The sequence below is a fragment of the Engystomops pustulosus genome, chromosome 5 (assembly GCF_040894005.1).
Source record: "Engystomops pustulosus chromosome 5, aEngPut4.maternal, whole genome shotgun sequence".
Taxonomy (NCBI): Eukaryota; Metazoa; Chordata; class Amphibia; order Anura; family Leptodactylidae; genus Engystomops; species Engystomops pustulosus.
In genome coordinates, this window is record NC_092415.1 from 154371710 (window position 1) to 154392968 (window position 21259).

At 41.5% G+C, this 21259-nt stretch overlaps 1 protein-coding gene across 2 annotated transcripts in view; it reads left to right on the top strand.

Annotated features, from left to right (window-relative positions):
- The window catches only part of CPNE4 (copine 4), a 299743-nt gene that overhangs the window by 271129 nt on the left and 7355 nt on the right, over positions 1-21259 (top strand). For both annotated transcript variants that reach the window (XR_011855880.1, XM_072153478.1), the window contains exons 14-15: positions 7678-7811; positions 13201-13437. Coding sequence is in view for 1 of the 2 variants with exons in the window: in XM_072153478.1 (XP_072009579.1) it covers positions 7678-7811; positions 13201-13437 (371 nt within the window). In the remaining variant the exon portion in view is untranslated. The remainder of the gene's footprint in view (positions 1-7677; positions 7812-13200; positions 13438-21259) is intronic.

Sequence of the window (21259 nt, forward strand, 5' to 3'; positions counted from 1 at the left end):
CAACTCTAAACCCCGTTTACACTATCTAGCAAATAAACACATTCAACCCTCTCAGGCAGTCATCAAACCGACCTTCAGCACTCAATTTTCTCAACAATACACCCAGGTCATTAACATTATTAAAAACATCTGCCGATTTTAGAATGCGATAATACTTTAAAGAACATCTTATCCCAGGGCATCATGTGTGTGTCCCGCCGGGCACCTACCTTGGCTGCATCATTGTCACCCAATGTATTTGTACATGTCGATCACACAGCTACTTGGCTCACCTACAAGGGCAGCTACTGCTGCGGTGGAAACAGGTGTAACATTTGCAAATATATGACTAAAACTAACTCTTTCTCCTCCACTGCCAATCACCAAACATACAAAATTTCCAGACACATAAACTGTGACACCACTCATGTAATATACTTGGCAGAATGTATTCTGTGCCGCTTACAGTACGTGGGGTGCACCTTCAGGAAACTCAAGGACCGTATATCCGAACACATTACCGGTGCAAAGCCCCGTACTGTAGCAAGCACACAAAATATAACTGGTCTTTCAAAGCATTTTCGAGAAGACCATAAAGGCAATATGACTTCCCTTAAAATCATTGCCATTGACCACATACCGTTCAACAAGAGAGGTGGTGACAGGGTTAAAATGCTTCATGTCAAGGAAGCTCAGTGGATCCTGTCACTCAGCACACGCCATCCATTTGGTTTGAACTTCAGAAGTGATCTGAATTTCATATACTGAATACTGCAACACTTATTCATTTGATATTTTCACCTTTTTCCACTGTTATTTATACTAATACTAACCTTGTTTCTCCTACATATACTTTATCGTTGTGCATTGCTTATAACCTGCTAGTGCCTGTGTTGTTAATTATGTGCCTAATGCTCACAGCTGTGTACATAGCTCTGGCGTGTTTCCTTTTCCCTATATATGTGTAGCCCTATATATGTGTAGCCATTTCTCCATGGTGTAGGTATGAATAAGGACCCAGGTTTTTGAGGTCCGAAACGCATCACTTTTCTTCTTTTTTTTTGCCATGTGATCGCATTTTTAACCATGTTCCAATAAATTTTCCTTTGCCTGTTGCCGATGGTTTCGCTTGTTTTTCTCATAATCTCCTTATACTCTTACTCCATATGAGATTAAGTGTCTTTGGGAGGCTTTTTGAGTCATAATATTGCAAGTATTTATCTCCTTCTTTATTTTTGGCTACAAAACAAGCTATAGTTGTGGCTGGAAGAAGTCTGGTTGTAACTTATCTGAAGTGAAGGTTAAATTATATGGTACATGTTTAACAAGAAGCACACCATCATTTTCAATGATGGACAATGCTACAATTTTGCCATTTGGTTTCCAGGTGGGACTATGTACTGTGCAGCCTCCCTACTTTACCTCTTAGACTTTGTTACATTACCCCGTCTGGGAATTTTCAACTAGAAGGACTCTTCATCCTCCTTTGCTTAGTATAAATCCATGGTGCTGGATTTGCACCTTTTACTGTGTTTTATACTGTTATTTACCAACTGGTACTTATATTTTCCCATTGTTTTGAGATTAAAAAATAAGATCCTCATCAGCTTTGTTGCTCCTCTTTTTATCTTTACTAACTCTAGGGCATCCCTTCTATGAATTTGTGCTCAGAAATTAACTGTATATATTTCAGAGGAGGTCAAAGTAATATTTTGAGAGCAGTACTAGTAAATCCTTATCCCGCTTCCTATAACTTCAATAGATAAGAGTATGCTTATTTCATTTACTTCCTATGCTATTGTTAAGCATATTGTTAATTTCAGCTTTTGCTTTACAAGTGATTAATTCAGTTTCACTTACTTTGAGACATATGTTAGATGCAGATTATTAGTACATAGATGTATAACCTCATATTTATACAAATTTGATACGTGCATGGAACAGATTTATCAGAAGTGTCTGAGGTAAAACTGTTCTAGTTGCCCATGGAAATCAGAGCTCAGCTTTCATTTTATAAACAGCTGTGGGAAAATGAAATCTAAGCTCTGATTGGTTTCCATGGGCAACTAGAAAAGTTTTACCTCAGAAACTTTTGATAAATTTCTCCAAGTGTGTCCAAGTTGGCTTTGTAATAAAGTTTACAATGTACTTCATAGCTTGGTATCACGTACAAATATAGAAAAAGTGTGATAAAGTCTTCTATTGCATTATTAAATAAAAGGGTATTCCCATCTTTAAGTTCTATGACCATATCCATATGATTTGCCAAATGTTTTGTAAAGATGGGAAGGTCACCTCTGAAACCTGCATCTGTCTGTAGATATGGGTCATATTTGCAGCCACAAGTGAATAATAGAAGGTAACATAAGTGTCTTCAATTACAGTAGTACAACAAACAAAAGAACAGGGGAAAACCCATAGAGTAGAAACCATATGTTCATTACTTCACAGATCATATTGGCAACAAAGGAACATAAACCCTTTTTTCCATATTAACAGCTCTGCAAATAGTGCCAGTGTCTTATTCTATACTGTCTAATCTAAATATGCTGTGTAACGTTAAGGTTACTTGTATGGTACTGTAAGCACTGATATCAAAAGTAAGATACATGTGTATATTTCCTTTACTAACAGCGGCTTATGCAACATGGCCAGGTCCCATCTGGTGCACAGCCGCAAGTTATTCTGTAAATAATATGCCCCACAAGATTTACATAGAAGAATAAAGAAACGGCTTCAATGCCTTCTGAAGCACATGCTAATTTCTCAATGCAAGGTCATTCCATTTATTGTAGATATCCCACAGCAACCTGATGCTATCATTAAGGTACTGGAAAGGCCTGTAGTACTAATGAGTCCCTTCCAGATGCTGCTTAGTTTTTGTTAGAATTTATACTGATCTGTATACTTCCAGGTTCCTTTTCTCCACATTGGATGATTTATAGTTCTCTATATGCATTTCCATGCATTCTGGTACCTTAAAGAGAACCTGTCGATAGGGATCCCTCCACAAACCACAAACAGTACCTTTTAGATGTCTCACATGTTCCCAGGGGTGGGATTCAAATTTTAAACAACAGTCATTGGGAGTGAAAAGTTCTTTATCGTGTTGGGTGAAAAAAAGATACATACTCTAATCAACAATTACAATATTTAAAATGATCCTATCTTTTCTTAATCATTTTATATATTTATATATATCTTTATATATACAGAATATAAAAAATTACAATGTACAAACTACGGTAAGTACGTGCATATTGTTACATTAGCCAACCTTGCTAGCATGGCGTAGTATAGGGAAATAAGGCTCAGTTCAATTTTTGTTACCATAAATAATGCTGGCTGCAGCTGTCCTATGATAACCCCGCTCCGGCCTCTTGATGTATCCTGCAAGGTCCTGCCTCTGGTTTATCTCTACGCCAGGTCCTGCCTGGAAATTTGGAGGCTGCACCCCCCTTCACGCCCCCCTGGCATGCTAGCTATAAGCCACTGACGTGAACAGAAGCCCTGATAAATATCCCACATGGTAGTGAAAAAATAGAGACTCGAAAGGGGCAGGTTTATTCCCATCTAATACACTTGTATGGAATTTCTGCAACCAAATAAAATGACAGTTTCATATACAGTACACACAGTGGTGTTAAAAAAAGAGGCTGAGCCCCATAGAAGACTTCTGCATGCCCTCCCCCCTTAAAAATATATTTATTTATTTACTTATACATATATACAGCATACACATTTATACATGTGTGGGGAGCGCTTACCTTCACCTGGTCCGAGGTGGTGCATTCCGGCGCGATGAGATGACTTTCAGCGCAGCAGCGCCACCTGGTGGGCGGCGGAGGAACTACCTTCTTAAATCCCGGCCGGACACGAATCCAGAGCAGAGAACGCGCCGCTGGATCGCGAATGGGCCGGGTAAGTAAATTTGCCCCATTGTATGCACACATCATATATACACCCTTATATAGTAAATACTCATTAAAAAGATACACATATAGGTCCGTATTTACTAATAGTAAGGGAAACTGCTCGTAGACTGTGCTAGATTCATGAAAACAAGACCAGAAGAAAGCTCCCTAAATTCAATGTGCTCCTCTACCTTCATGCTGTGTCCCTCCCCCGCTTTCTCTGCCCCAGCGGCTCCAAGAAGCAGAGGCAGAACTTTTACAGAAAAGGACTGCTAGACACAGAGGATACAGTAACACTGCCCGGGGGAAGGGGAGCCGGACTGCAGACCAGATTCTCTCTGGCTCCCAGGGCCGACTGTAAATTTAACAACCAGCTTGTGCAAGCAAGAGAGAGCCAGTCGGATCCCACCCCTGCATGTTCTACTGATGCCTCTATTCAAAGGATTAGAGCCAGCATTCTTCTAAAAATGACTTTTATTGCTTTGCTCTGTCACAGTCAGAAAACATTGGACTAATTATTACAATATTAGAATTGTCAAAACAACAACACAGATTGCAAATTACAGATTACAGGCAGTCCCTGGGGTATGTACAAGATAGGTACTTTAGGTTTGTACTTAAGTTGAATTTGTATGTAAGTCGTAACATTAAGCTGTTTATCTTGTAGGACTGCAGATTCTCTGGGAATCTGTCCAGTCCCACTTATCATGCAGCATACAGTAAATGGGCAGTAACATGCCGTATTCCCTGGTCTTTATACCCCCGTCATGGGACAGCTGGTGATCTGTTGCCTGTACCCCAACATAGACAGAGTCCTCAAGTGCTGGATTGCTTTATATTTTACTACACTTGAAGCTAATGAAAATGGCAAAATGCCCTTTTAGCATTCATCTATAATTTAATTCTACACAGTTTGAAATTGAAATGGAAGGTTCCAGCAGCAGGCTTTTAGTAGATCTATATATCTAATGAGATTTGATATTGTATGTACACGTCACACAGTAAATTCTCCATCAGAAGCGAGGTGATTATAGGATGCATAGCTGGGCCACCATCCTAACTTATAGATCCCAGGACCACTGTAACCATAGTTTGGTTCTATATCCAAGCCTTGTGGTACTACCTGTATTTCCATAGTGTGTTTATGGTATCTAGATTTGTATGCTGTTCTGTGAAAGGGCAGCATATTGCAGTAACAGGGCTACACTCATAGCAGCCAAAAAATAGCACACAATTATTGCCCTTTCACCACTAGAAGTGCGGAAAGATCAGTATATTGATGACTGGAACACTCTCCTTCTCTACATGGTTGGCATGTAGGTGATGTGTATAGGTATAAACTATACTTGGAAGGTTCCAGAAGACAATGAATGTGGTGTCCAAGAAAAAAAACAAGGAGCCTAACGTTATAATCAAGGAACTGTTTTAGGCGACACATTTAGACACTGGAATGTTCTTCAGGCAGGACAGAGATATTGAGGCTCCTGAACAATAATCAGTATTGGAAAAAGTTCAAGATATAAATAAAACCAAAAGTGGGGTGACCAGGGCTTGGCTGTGAAGACAACATGACAGTGGAGACCGAAGGTGTTATGGTTGATAATCTAGCCATGTCAGCAACTATAATATTCTTTGGCTCAAATTGGTACTTAACTGCAGCACTCCGACATACAAGTTTTTATTTCACAGATGTCAAGAGACACCAGGATGTAGAGACTAGCGAGGACCTGGACATAATTTTTAATAGGACCCCATTCTAAGCCATTTTGAATTTATTTATAATAAGCTATTAAAAAGTTGTGACATATAGCTGGGCCTCCCACAGATACATACAATGACTAGGGTCTACATGCACTGCATTATGACATCTCTATATTGTGTATTTACACTATTTATTAATTTACTTATTCATTTTTTCATCAAGTATCAACATTTTATTCTGCACAATTTGGAGATGATTCTTGTCTATTCACTTCAGTCCTTGTTTTCATCCTCCAACCCGTTCAAAAGATATGACCCTCCAAAGATTGTATATGGATAAGCTTGTACAGAAGCCACGGGGGCAGTAATCTGCTATTTTCTCTATTTTCTCTGTGTGCTGTATGAACTAATAGGTTACTAGGTGGGAGAAGTAAAGTGTAACACGTAAACATGCATATGTCCTTGGGATGTCCCAGTATAAAAGAACATTGGGATATGTATAAGACATGCTCAGAGAAACACATACGAAACATATCACAAACAGCATTATTATCTATTCTACAGGGCATGGTCACCTGCAGAAAAAAACTCCCCACTTTAATAAAAATGATTATTCCCCCAGGTCCTATTTTAGGGTGACTGAGGCACTGACTTCTTTTTGGGGCTTCTTCTGTCGTGGCTGGGTGGGATTAGCGGGCGCCATCTTTTGGGCATATGTACACACCATGTGTAAATGACAGGCCGATCTCTGCTCATGTGCAGCGTGTCATAGCTGTTCCTCCGCTCACTGAGCAAATGTGCCAGCAACGATCGTGGGTATAACTAGTTGGAGTCCGTAATCAGTAAATGAACCCACACCCGGACAGCATATTGAAATTCGAATTTCAACGAGTCCACCCATCACTGCTTATAAGTCATAGCAATACTACTCCTATGACAATCAAACACTTATTAGCACTCCCCACACACATATAGATACATTACCAATTTCAATAATTGGAAGTATTTTAGATGTAAATTACCACTTTTCAGTATTTGATTTTCACCAGCTAATTAGTTATAGTTTTTTCCATTCCTTTCATTTCTTTTTACGTATAGGTATAAAGTATCTCATTTTCAGAATACAGGGATAGTTTTTTTTGTCTAGAATATGCTTTTTTAGAAGATTAACTGATGTAGATTTGATGTCAATTAATGGACACTCGAAAGGCTTGGCTTCTCTGAGTTTTTGTACAGTGTATGAAGATTGAAATGTCTTTCATTTATATGTTGCTTTTTTCTTTTGCATTTACATGTTTGTTTAAATAACAGATTTTTACAAATATATATTTTCTCTGGGAGTGTGTCTCTGTATACCGTATGAAAATAATATTTCTCCATCCCTTGGCTAGTATGAGCTACTTGACATGTAAACTTCGGGGGCCCATATCTTTTGACCATTTAAAGGGACTGTCCACTTTCAGCTAATAATTTATATTGTTTGTGAATGAAAAGTTCTACCATTTTGAAATATAACTTCTGTATTAATTTTTCATAGGTTTCTAGATCTCTGCTTGCTGTCATTCTATAGGAAGTATCATATACTTCCTGAGTATAAAAAAACAGTCCACGGTCATGTGATGTCACACAGGTGCACAGCTCATTATAATGTGGCCTCTGTGAAAGTAACGAGCTGTGCAACTGTGTGACCTCCCATGACCATGGACAGATTTCTGTCCAATGAAATGAAGCTCCCTATAGTATGATATCAAGCAGAGATTTAGAAAAAAAGGTGAAGAAATGATTAAGTAGGTATATTGGAAAATCATATAATTTCTAATTACATAAAAAATATAAATTACTTGCTGAAAATGGACAATCTCTTTTACCACAGTTGTTTTTTGTGTTTTTGGAGTAACTTTGTCACATAAACATGCAGATGTAATTGGACAGATTCACAATTCTGACCCTACTGAATGGGTATGTTATTCTTATATTCAATTATACTGTAATATAGTAATGTAATCCTTGTCATATGTTTTCACATTATTTAAAGAGTTGTATTTTATATTCAATCTTAATGTTAGATTCTTTTCTACTGTAGGTATACAAGGAGTGGTAGAAGCCTACCAGAACTGCCTGCCCAAGTTACAGCTGTATGGGCCAACCAACATTGCTCCCATTATTCAAAAAGTGGCAAAGTCGGCTTCAGAGGAGACGCACACTATGGAAGCTACGGTGCGGCTTTAGGAATCACAACAATGTTGAATGTAGTGTCATTTACTAGTGACACTATTTTAACTTGTTTTTGTGAAAACTTACTTTTATAACCTTACTACCTTACAAATACAAATATAATAAAAGATGACAGAGCACAAACATTGGTATGGAACAAAAGGAGTGGGGTCCCTGCTCGCAAGAGCTTACAGACTATGAGGAAGAGTGGGGTGACACAAGAGGCAAAAAGAATATATAATGGTCCAGCCATTCTTCATAAGGGAATAGAACAAAATATAATATAATTAGAGATGAGCGAGTATACTCGTCCGAGCTTGATGCTCGTTCGAGTATTAAGGTACTCGAAACGGCTCGTTGCTCGGACGAGTATTTCCCCTGCTCGAGATCGAGCATTTAATTAAACAATCACAGTGAAGAACAATGAAGAATAGAATAAAAACAGTGAACACAGTGACCACAGGATCATTTAAGTGAAAAACACAGTGAAGAACACAGTGAAGAATAGATTACAGATGTTCGGCACATCTGCTTACTTGTCGGAAGATACACGTGGAACGGGGGAGACATCGCGGGCAGCACAGGGGAGACATCGCTGGCAGCACGGGGGAGACATCGCTGGCAGCACGGGGGAGACATCGCTGGCAGCACGGGGGAGACATCGCTGGCAGCACGGGGGAGACATCGCTGGCAGCACGGGGGAGACATCGCTGGCAGCACGGGGGAGACATCGCTGGCAGCACGGGGAAGACATCGCTGGCAGCACGGGGGAGACATCGCTGGCAGCACGGGGGAGACATCGCTGGCAGCACGGGGGAGACATCGCGGGCAGCACGGGGGAGACATCGCTGGCAGCACGGGGAAGACATCGCTGGCAGCACGGGGGAGACATCGCTGGCAGCACGGGGGAGACATCGCTGGCAGCACGGGGGAGACATCGCGGGCAGCACGGGGGAGACATCGCTGGCAGCACGGGGAAGACATCGCTGGCAGCACGGGGGAGACATCGCTGGCAGCACGGGGGAGACATCGCTGGCAGCACGGGGGAGACATCGCGGGCAGCACGGGGGAGACATCGCTGGCAGCACGGGGGAGACATCGCTGGCAGCACGGGGAGACATCGCTGGCAGCACGGGGGAGACATCGCTGGCAGCACGGGGGAGACAACGCGGGCAGCACGGGGGAGACAACGCGGGCAGCACGGGGGAGACAACGCGGGCAGCACGGGGGAGACAACGCGGGCAGCACGGGGGAGACATCGCTGGCAGCACGGGGGAGACATCGCGGGCAGCACGGGGGAGACAACGCGGGCAGCACGGGGGAGACAACGCGGGCAGCACGGGGGAGACAACGCGGGCAGCACGGGGGAGACAACGCGGGCAGCACGGGGGAGACAACGCGGGCAGCACGGGGGAGACAACGCGGGCAGCACGGGGGAGACAACGCGGGCAGCACGGGGGAGACAACGCGGGCAGCACGGGGGAGACATCGCGGGCAGCACGGGGGAGACATCGCGGGCAGCACGGGGGAGACTTCAGTGGAAGAAGAGGAGCGGATCCCGGGACAGCGTATCTCCTCTCCCGAGAAGTAAGCAGATGTGCCGAACATCTGTAATCTATTCTTCACTGTGTTTTTCACTGCGTTTTTCACTTAAATGATCCTGTGTTCACTGTTTTTATTCTATTCTTCACTGTTCTTCACATCTGCTAACTTGTCGGGAGATAATATACGCGCGGAACAGTGAAGAATAGATTGCAGATGTTTGCATACATCTGCTAACTTATCAGAAGACATTCTTTTTCAATTAAATAACACATTTTATTCCCGAACCATGGTCCCTTTGAAAAATGCTCGGGTCTCCCATTGACTTCAATGGGGCTCGTTATTCGAGACGAGCACTCGAGCATCTGGAAAAGTTAGTCTCGAATAACGAGCACCCGAGCATTTTAGTGCTCGCTCATCTCTAAATATAATAAATAGAAGTGACCCAGTCATCAGTTGTCATCTTATATACAAAGTCTAGGACAAAATACATTCTTGCAATAGCAATAACATAGAACATAGAGCTTTAGAGTCCAAGAAAAAAAAATCAGCTTTACATATACCACATACTTTACATATTTTTATCCTATTCATATCTGCATGTAAAGATACTTCATGCTTTGGCTCTGAGCAATCTGACGGCAGTAATAAGAATATTGCAAGTAACAGTAGTTGCTCCTGTGACACTGTTGGAACTCATGGGATTGTTACATGCTGTCATGCAGTCATCTCATCTGAAGCTAATACTCTCTGGAGCATCAATCTGGCGGCCGTGATGTGCTAATATAAAATGTTGGCTATTTTTAACCCTATACAATATGCTACCTTTGTTGATTGTTGTGTTTAAGTTTACAGAATTAGAGTAAAGACTGTTGTTACAATAGATTACTATGCAGTTTTATTCATTCCTATAAGCAATTGTAATTGTATCACATTCTAATGTAATTCTATTCATTATTTATTCATAATGTTAAGACCACACTTTCCAAATTGTCTGGACCCACTTTTCAAATACCCTTTTGGAGCAAATTTACAGTATTAAGTTCCCCATCAATGACTTAATTTTATGAGCAAACAACTTCTAAGTAGAGGAGACTTCTTTGTTTAGGCTGGAGCTTTAAGCATGTCCAGCTCTAAGTGGCGCAATGCATGGCAATGTCACAAAGGTCAAAGTAAAAATATATTCCCTGTTCACACAACATGTTTCCCTCTGTTGGTAGATGCTATTTGAAGTTATTGAGCTTCATCAAACATGTACTGTTGCAACTATTCAGTGAGTCCAAGGATGTAAAATGTGAGCCATTGCATCTGACTAGACTAGGCTAAAAGATCACATCACGTTTTTAGCCCTCTGTCGTAAGGATACGTCAGGCAAATTCCTGACGTATCCTTATAGTGGAGCCTAGGAAATATATTACTGTTCCCATTATACCCCTCTCCACTGAAAGTGGGCAACTGCCTATGTTCAGGGTGCCTCTTAAGTGACGTACTATATATACTCGAGTATAAGCCGAGGCTTATCTTACAATTTTTTTTAAAAAACTATTGACTCGAGTATAAGCTTAGAGTGAAAAATGCATTGGTCCCAGCCTGCCCTCAGTATATAGCCAGCCAACCCCCAGTATATACCCAGTCATCCCACTGCCCCCAGTATATAGCCTGACAGCCCCAGTATATAGCCAGTCAACCCCCCCCCAGTATATACTCGAGTAAAAGCTGAGTGGTGCTTTTTTTCACAAAAATTGTACTGAAACATTGAGCTTATATTCTCATATATATACGGTAACTATTAGAGATGAGCGAGCACTAAAATGCTCGGGTGCTCGTTATTCGAGACGAACTTTTCCAGATGCTCGAGTGCTCGTCTCGAATAACGAGCCCCATTGAAGTCAATGGGAGACCCGAGCATTTTTCAAAGGGACCATGGTTCGGGAATAAAATGTGTTATTTAATTGAAAAAGAATGTCTTCTGATAAGTTAGCAGATGTATGCAAACATCTGCAATCGATTCTTCACTGTTCCGCGCGTATATTATCTCCCGACAAGTTAGCAGATGTGAAGAACAGTGAAGAATAGAATAAAAACAGTGAACACAGGATCATTTAAGTGAAAAACGCAGTGAAAAACACAGTGAAGAATAGATTACAGATGTTCGGGACATCTGCTTACTTGTCGGGAGAGGAGATACGCTGTCCCGGGATCCGCTCCCCTTCTTCCACTGAAGTCTCCCCCGTGCTGCCCGCGATGTCTCCCCCGTGCTGCCCGCGATGTCTCCCCCGTGCTGCCAGCGATGTCTCCCCCGTGCTGCCCGCGTTGTCTCCCCCGTGCTGCCCGCGTTGTCTCCCCCGTGCTGCCCGCGTTGTCTCCCCCGTGCTGCCCGCGTTGTCTCCCCCGTGCTGCCCGCGTTGTCTCCCCCGTGCTGCCCGCGTTGTCTCCCCCGTGCTGCCCGCGTTGTCTCCCCCGTGCTGCCCGCGTTGTCTCCCCCGTGCTGCCCGCGTTGTCTCCCCCGTGCTGCCCGCGTTGTCTCCCCCGTGCTGCCAGCGATGTCTCCCCCGTGCTGCCAGCGATGTCTCCCCCGTGCTGCCAGCGATGTCTCCCCCGTGCTGTCAGCGATGTCTCCCCCGTGCTGCCCGCGATGTCTCCCCCGTGCTGCCCGCGTTGTCTCCCCCGTGCTGCCCGCGTTGTCTCCCCCGTGCTGCCCGCGTTGTCTCCCCCGTGCTGCCCGCGTTGTCTCCCCCGTGCTGCCAGCGATGTCTCCCCCGTGCTGCCAGCGATGTCTCCCCCGTGCTGCCAGCGATGTCTCCCCCGTGCTGCCAGCGATGTCTCCCCCGTGCTGCCAGCGATGTCTCCCCCGTGCTGCCAGCGATGTCTCCCCCGTGCTGCCAGCGATGTCTCCCCCGTGCTGCCAGCGATGTCTCCCCCGTGTTGCCCGCGATGTCTCCCCCGTGCTGCCAGCGATGTCTCCCCCGTGCTGCCAGCGATGTCTCCCCCGTGCTGCCAGCGATGTCTCCCCCGTGCTGCCAGCGATGTCTCCCCCGTGCTGCCAGCGATGTCTCCCCCGTGCTGCCAGCGATGTCTCCCCCGTGCTGCCAGCGATGTCTCCCCTGTGCTGCCCGCGATGTCTCCCCCGTTCCACGTGTATCTTCCGACAAGTAAGCAGATGTGCCGAACATCTGTAATCTATTCTTCACTGTGTTCTTCACTGTGTTTTTCACTTAAATGATCCTGTGGTCACTGTGTTCACTGTTTTTATTCTATTCTTCATTGTTCTTCACTATGATTGTTTAATTAAATGCTCGATCTCGAGCAGGGGAAATACTCGTCCGAGCAACGAGCCGTTTCGAGTACCTTAATACTCGAACGAGCATCAAGCTCGGACGAGTATACTCGCTCATCTCTAGTAACTATCCATATATGGACAATTACATCACTGGAGACCTCACAGTGTAGTGTGATCTCAGTGGAGACCAAGGATGGATTCAGTACAGTTACATCCATCCCTTATAGTTTTTTTAGCCTTCACTGAGCATATACTACACTCTTCAGCAGGAAGCAAAATGGAAAAACACAGCTTCCTGCTGGATGTCACATATAGTGTAGATGGATGTAAAAAGGATGCTTTCATCTCCTATTATATGTCTATTGATATACGTTCAGCAGGAGCTTTCTTGGCATCTACACTGAATGTATCCATAAAATGAGATTAGAATATAGCTTGACAAATGTAACATTGTAAATATATTTTATTAAATAATTCAGAATATTTGAAGAATGTTTTACTTGTTCTTGCACCATTTTGGTCTTCTATGTTTTCTGATATATTATTTTTTATTATTATTTATTTTTGCAGCAATACTTCATTTTGCTTATCTTAACGGATGGGGTTATTACTGACATGGCCGATACCAGGGAAGCTATAGTTCATGCCTCTCATCTTCCTATGTCAGTCATCATTGTTGGTGTTGGAAATGCTGATTTTAGTGACATGCAGATGCTGGATGGAGATGATGGCATTTTGAGATCACCGAAGGGAGAGCCAGTACTTCGGGATATTGTTCAGTTTGTGCCGTTCAGGAATTTCAAACACGTATGTATCTTATTATCTTCTTAATTGTGGCCTAAGAGAAATAGATGTCATGTGGACAATGTTTTGCCCTTATACAAATCACTATTCAGACCACATATAGAATACTTTGTACATTGCGTACAATTTTGGGCACCAGTACATAAGAAGGAAGTAGCTGAACTGAATGGAGTGCAGGGCGACCAAAGTAATTGGGCCGATGGTTATCATACTGAGACTGGTTATTAGACTGTAAAGCAACACTGTTATTCCATTTACTAAAAGCCAGGGGTACAATATTAATGAATAAGGTATCTTAGAGTACCTCAATATTTAGTACTGACAACTGCAAGACACTGGGGCATATTTACTTACCCGGTCCATTCGCGATCCAGCGGCGCGTTCTCTGCACTGGATTCGGGTCCGGCCGGGAATTATTAAGGCATTTCCTCCGATGTCCACCAGGAGGCGCTGCTGCGCTGATGTTCCCTGGAACGCACTGGAATACACCGAGCCGGGCTAAGTGAAGGTAAGTGCAAGCTCCGCGGCACATTTTTTGTTTTAAATGCACCGTTTTTTCTGAATCCGTAGGGTTTTCGTGCGGCCACGCCCCCCAATTTCCGTCGCGTGCATTCCAGCGCTGTTGCGCCACAATCCGATCGTGTGCGCCAAAATCCCGGGGCAATTCAGGGGAAATCGGCGCAAATCGGAAATATTCGGGTAACGCGAATCGGCCCCTTAGTAAATGACCCCCACTGTCTATGCATGAATGTTCATCGGGGGTTGATAAGAATACACTTGTAAACATTCATCTTTTAGTTGCATTGATGAACTTACAAAATCATCTTAATTGCTCCTCCCATGTAGATAGCTTTCATCAGAACCCATTATTTGAATACTACAAATACTGTACATTTATCTTTATTTAGTTCTTACTTCCATTTACAATTTCTTCCTTCTACAATCATGTCATATTTTATGAATTTTCAGTCACATCTTTTTCTATAAGCTTTATTATTTTATATTATAACAATCTTGTTATTGTACAGTTCTTATGCATGACAAAACAGGGACATTTACTTATAGATTCATGCACCATGACTGTGGTAATCTTCTTATATTTGTAATCCATGGCCTCCTTTCTTTTAAATTCAACGTTTAAAATTATGCTAATGAGCTAGAAGGGCTCTGGGAGGTGTTACCAGAACCCCTCCATGCTGCAGTTTCACAGGCTGTTACACTCTGCAGGAGCACTGCCCCCCTCCCACTGTGTACTGCAGCAGGCAGAGGGAGCGGGTAGTGCTAAGAGAACAGGGGGAGGGTAAGGCAGTGAAACAGCATGTGAAGCTACAGCACGGAAGGGCTTTGGAAACACCCACCGGAGCCTTTCTGACTCATAGATTAATTTTGGATGGAAGGAGCCCATGGATACCAAATATAAGAAGATTACATAGGCATCCATGGGTAAGTGTCCTTGGTTTATCCTGGTGGGTTTTGATGGTAGATTTCCTTTAATCCTGACATCAAACCAGATACTGTCTAGAGATATTGAACATGAATCTACTTATTAGCATTCTAGGCATCTGAAGAGAGCACTATGAATAACCAAACAAATTTACCACCTGCATTTACAGCATATCCAGATTCTATAAAGATAATGTGAGGCATGAGGCATAAATCTCCATTATAGTCCGCTTAGAGAGATGCATCTTTCGCATCCCCTCCTCGTATGAACAGATGTGTATATGTGATTAAATTTATATCTAGAAACAAACAGCATTTTAAAGCAAATGCCGTACATAGGGCTTATGTCATACAGTATATTCCCCACTGATAGGACCTATTAGCTGCATTGTAAATGTGTCAGAGATTTTCACAAATGACATCAATTAAATGGTCATTTAATGAGTCCTGCAGACTTTTCCTTCATAATCTTTCATCCTAAACATATTACATTGTAAAGCCCTCTGTAAATCTCCTGAGTTTTGGAGACAAACAGCGGAAAATCGATGTTGTATGTTATCCATAATCCAATGTCTGCCTCTTTGTGTGCAGATTATATCTCCCTGTGGTATTTGCAGGCAGCATGATGATGGCTTTGCTTGTAGAAAACGTTTGTCACATTGCGTTGTGTGATTCGTATCTCTGGGTTTGTCAAGTTAATTAAGTTAAAATTGAGTGACTTTTATGAAAAGGTATCTAACATTTTATACCAGACTTATAAAAACTACTTAATTTCGCTGGGTCTATTTCCCTAGGAGTAGGAAATCACTAGTATATGGCATCATTATTGATTCATAGAACAAAGACGTCCCCAAATTCTGTAGGTAATGCAACTCATTTCTCTTGCAATTTCCTCAATTTCTTACCCACTTGTAGTGAGACCCATATGGCACAGCAGTTGATGGCAAAACATGAACCTACTGGGCCTTAATGGGGTATTCCAACGAAGACAAGTTTCTTATATGTACTCAGCATTACAAAATAACACATTCTCTTAATTCACTTATTAACAGAAATACAGCATTTCACAGATAAGTCCAACCTGTCTCTATCAGTCCTGGTTTACACAATTTCAGTTGCCCATAGACACAACCCTGTAACATCTGACTTATGGTCTGGTGGCTGCCATCTTGGATTCCTGTGTGACTCCATGCTGATGAGTTTCTGTCTCTTTCTGCAGTACAGCACGGAGCTCAGAAACTCACTGATTCACTTCCTGCCAGCACATCGTAAGGAAAGAGAAGCTGAAAACTACAAACTCCAGGCAGAAAAGTGATCCGGGGGAAGGGAGAAGCAGGCACATATCTGTGAGAACAGAGATGTAACAGAGCTGACAGTGTAAAAGTCTGTCAGCCTCTGTCTGTCATGCCTCTATGTAATAGGTATCTCATACATCTCATCTCTGTCTATGTGTCAGTGTGTTAGTACAATGTCAGAAGCCAGATGAAAGTGTATATACACCTGTACCCTGATAATATAACATTGTCACCCCACAGAACTAGATGGATAATACAGTAATGTGTCTGCTTAGAAAGTCGCCGCCCACACCCAGGGATTTTACACTGAGCAGCCTAGAGAGTGATAGGAGATAAAACAGCAATAAAACTGAGCAAAATTGTAAAGTAAGGGTACAAGGCTCGCTAACTAAAATATGTCTAGATTGTAGTACTGGTGCCTCTCGCTCATTTACATATTTTTTAAAAGTCATTTTCTTTTCAAATATGCCCTTTCTTTCTGCACTAAATACAGTTCCAATTAGGCTATATTCACACCAACGTATGGGGAAAGTATGTACGGCCGACATATATACCGCGTAAATATATCCCCCATACACGGTAATGGGCTCACACGTGCGGCACTGTACCTTTCCATAGCCAGGAAAAATATAGGACGTGTCCTTTCTTTCTCCCGTAATACGGTGCAGTGGCCACGTATCGCTATGGAGAGGGGCAGGGGTGAGCGGCATACATCGCATGAATGCAGCCTTAGTGCATACAGCAACGGGCATGTAATGCTGGACATTTGCCATCAGTCAAACTGATGGTAGATGGCCTTTAAATATTTTAAAACTGATGGACAAAAATAATGCTAAAATTAGTTTTTCACACAAAATAATAGATGAATAAAACACTATTTTTATTATTGTTATATTAATGCACACAAAAATTAGCACAAATAAAAAAGAATGCAATGTAAAATATGGCTGGCAACATGGTGGAGGGGCGTCCGCACATTGCTACATTAGGACAATAAAGCAAATAGTTATAAAAATGTATTGAATTCTATAAATAAGGACATAGAGAGAGAACTAAGCATAGTAATACAGGAATATTAACTAGTATTGACCCACAGGATACATGCTGAGTAGGAGTAAAAGTAACAAATGAAAAACAATCCATTCCACTATTCCTATAAGATGTTATGCCAGCACACTGGCCCCGTTTACGACAAGGTATTTTCACTGTGTAACCTCTGATATACTGACATTTGCTTACATCTATTCAGCATAAATTGCAGATTACTTATCAGTCCACCTCTTTTTTGGTGCAATCTCCAAAATACATTATATTTAAAAAATCTATATCTTAAAGTAGCCATAGAAATAGGGGAATTTGTTGCCTGAAGAATTGATCATAGATTATAAACTGTTATGAGAAGGGTCCTCATTCCTGTATTTTCAGTGTGTGATTATTTTACTACTCTGTAATGTTTGTATATGTACTTCATGAGCTGTAAAACTCTGCTGAATATCATGGTACTATAGAAAACAAAAGATTTATTATTAGCCAACATGCAGATAAGTAGCATGTTGTTTCTATAGAAAGTGAATTTATTATGTTGCAGGAAGATGCCTACTTTTCATAAAAAATAGTATAGCTCTGCTTCTCCCAACCCTGGTGATCACCTCTAATTACTGGAAGAAGCCACATCCATAAAGGGCTGTTCATGTATGCCCTTCCATACAATGCATAGACAAACCAAACAGAAATTGTTCTTACAGAGTGCCTTTCCTTATCTGTCAGGTACAACTGAAATTCAGATATCTAAAGTCATATAATAATAAACTATTTTAGAAATAATTGTTTCATTCGCTTAACCATCTAGCTAAAATGGAATATTGGTAGGGACATAGGTCCTTGGCCAGGTCCCTGATGTTTTTTTTACCCCCTAGTATCTCTTGACCAGAGGGTTAAAGACCTATACATATGAAGCTGAGAGCACTGGAACCAGAATGAGTCAGCAATTGGTGACATTTTGACATTTTTTATTGAATATCTGTGGTGTTGTCTAAGAAATTGGGGGCTGTTTGTGGCAGCCATGGCTGGCATTCCATAGGCAGCATGGATACTACATAGAGAGCAGGAAGCATCGTATACATATGAGAGCGCTGGAACCAGAATGACTAAGCAATTAGTGACGGATGAACATTGATTCTTTTTTACAAAACTAAAAACAACAAGGTTAATATCAGTTCTTTGAAAAAACACATATGTAATAAATTACATAGGCTAAATATATGAGCTACCCTAATGAAATAAGCTGCTTTGACATCACTGCCAGTTTATATGGTGGTTGAGTATGGTCTGAGGCTATCTCTAATAATAGAGTACTCAGCGTTACATCATAAAACTGCAGTTGGAACCACTTGAACCTAACCATGATAGATATTTCTCATAACATATTGCATCCAATACCACTTTTAATGTCATAGATATCACAATGTTCTACCTTCTGTTGTAGTATCTAGAGTGATTCCAAGCAGAATTAGCTTGTTCCAATCCAAGGCCATACCATAATTAAATTGGTCATTCTTCAGTAAAACAAAGCATATCGGATTCAATTAGTCTTATATTAATATCATGAAAATGATACTGCTGTACTGGTTTCATTGAATATGTGACTGGATAAGGCTTCTACATCCAGTTCTCCTTCAAGAACTCTAATTAAAAATGGTCTCTAAATCTTCAAATTAACTTTCTGTTTATCTTTTCACATCCATGATGATTACTGTTTAGTCATGGATAACCTCATTTTATTCTCAGGCAAGTTGTTTGCATTTAAAATTCAATATAATCTGTATTTGCGTTTTATCCATATTAAAGCTGTGTTGTTTAGAACAATTAATATGGATGAAAATGTATTTATTCATATATCAGATATTATCAATTTCATGATGGAACTGAATATTGATGTGTATAAAATTATTGCTATGCAATATAAACATTGACAAGAAGATAATAGATATTTATTCCCTATCTTTACTCAATACTGGATACCTGGAGCTAGTTCCTCTTCTGAACATGCTTAAAGCGGTATTCCCACCAAGACAAGATTCTTAAATATACTCAGGATAACAAAATAACATATTCTCTAATTCAATGTTATTAGGAAATTCCATAATTCACATAATTCCAACCTGTCTATATCAGTCCTGGTGTTTACAATTTTGGTTCATCAGTAAATCATAAGTATATGATAGGATAGATTGTTCTCCTGTATGACGCTGCACTGAGCTCCTCTCTGCACTCCAGCCCCCATCCTTGCATTCCAAGACAAGCTCATGCACACATGACACTCTTGCCGACAGCATTGTGAGGAGAGTAAATCTACAAGCTACAGGCAGATAAGATCTTTATCCAGACGAGGGAGGCACAGCAGAGCTGACAGTGTATGTTATGGCTGAGATAGCAGGGCTGAAAATGTCATTGTGTGGTATATGCATCTCTTGGATCTCACCATGTCTCATGAAATGAAAGTGTATAAAAAACCTGGACCCTGATAAACTAACCACATTGTTAGTACACATCATCACACAGCACTAGAAGGATCATAAAGTTTCTGCTTAGAGAGTCCCCACTCACACTCTGGAATTTTGCACTGAGTAGCCTAGGAAGTGATAGGAGATAAAACAGCAATAAATTTGATTAAAATGGTAAAGTCAGGGGTTTTAAAATGACCTTTATTGTGTAAACTTCACTAGGGGATTGAAATTTGAGAATTAACTTTCATGGGAAAACCCCTTTAAGTTATAAAAGATATTTCCTCCCTCTTGAGAGAAGCTAAACACTTGGAGATTACAGATCTCTAAGTGCATTCTGACTCTCCAGTTTATTCCACTCACACATAGAATCCAGGTTTCCCTAGATTGTCCTTTATGTGATGGGGGCTTTTTGAAGTCACACACATGTATGATATACCACAGGGATCCTCTCCCTTTCCCTTTGAGGAATTCTGTCCGTGTCAGGAACACGCTTCTGTTACTTGGTTTGAATATTCACAGTTACAGTCCTTTGTTGCTAGCTCAAGGACTGAGGTGGCCTATGTGGTCTTTTTCACAGCCTTTCAGGGGTTGTTCTGTTCTGATTTGGTACCGACACATGCCATATCAAAGATTTACTTTATTCTATCGCAGGGCTCAGATATCACAGAGCTCCCATATTTTTGCAATTGGGAGACGGAGCTAGAGACTTTGTTATCTGAAGAAGTTGCAATGATCCTTTCTTTTCACGCACAAAATGTCCTCAGCTTGTTTGACTCAAGAAAAGAGTTTGAGCTCTTGTCTGTGCTCCTGGGTCCTACTGGGCAACACAGGCATTCTTATCTCTGTCTGTCAACGTCGGAATGGGCCCGAGAGATGTCTATCCTTTATCGTATGGAGGAACTCTCTACGGATGCCCATAAGAGATACTTACAGGCGTGGGAACCCTGGCTGTGATTTCGGGACTCCCAGGAATTTAGAGTTGTTTGTGGAGATAAGGCTTACCGACTTACCAATAACATTTTTACCCTTTTTTCTCCCTTCTTATTATATTTCAGTACTCTTAATCCTCCTGACATTTCCTTTCCCTTACATTTCACCTGTTGCCTTGTGTAGGCGGATATTATGCTTTTGAGTAAATGTAATCTGTTTTCTACATATTCTATATTTTGCGACATGGCTAATGCCTCACATTTTGGGCATACTAGTTTATTTTTTAACGTGCCTGTACAGTTACAATGCCTCCTCTAGATTGTTGTTTTTGACATGTCTTTCATTGTATGGCGGTCCTGAGTGCCTGGCCATTGTCAACTTTTGTTTTAATATTATTCAACATAAAAGATATTTCCTTATAACAGTCCCTGTTTGCAGTGTAAACTTATGAATTGCCATAAATGTTTTAGAAATGTTGACCAAACTTGCTTATTTTTACTGACATTCTCACTAGTATTGTGGCCTTCCAACTAAAACTCACACCCAAATTTGATACTACAAAATGTTAAATGATTTCAAAATATCTGATCCCCTTGTTCTTAAAGGCTCAAGCACAACAACATTTTGGACATGAGATAGCTAGAAAACATC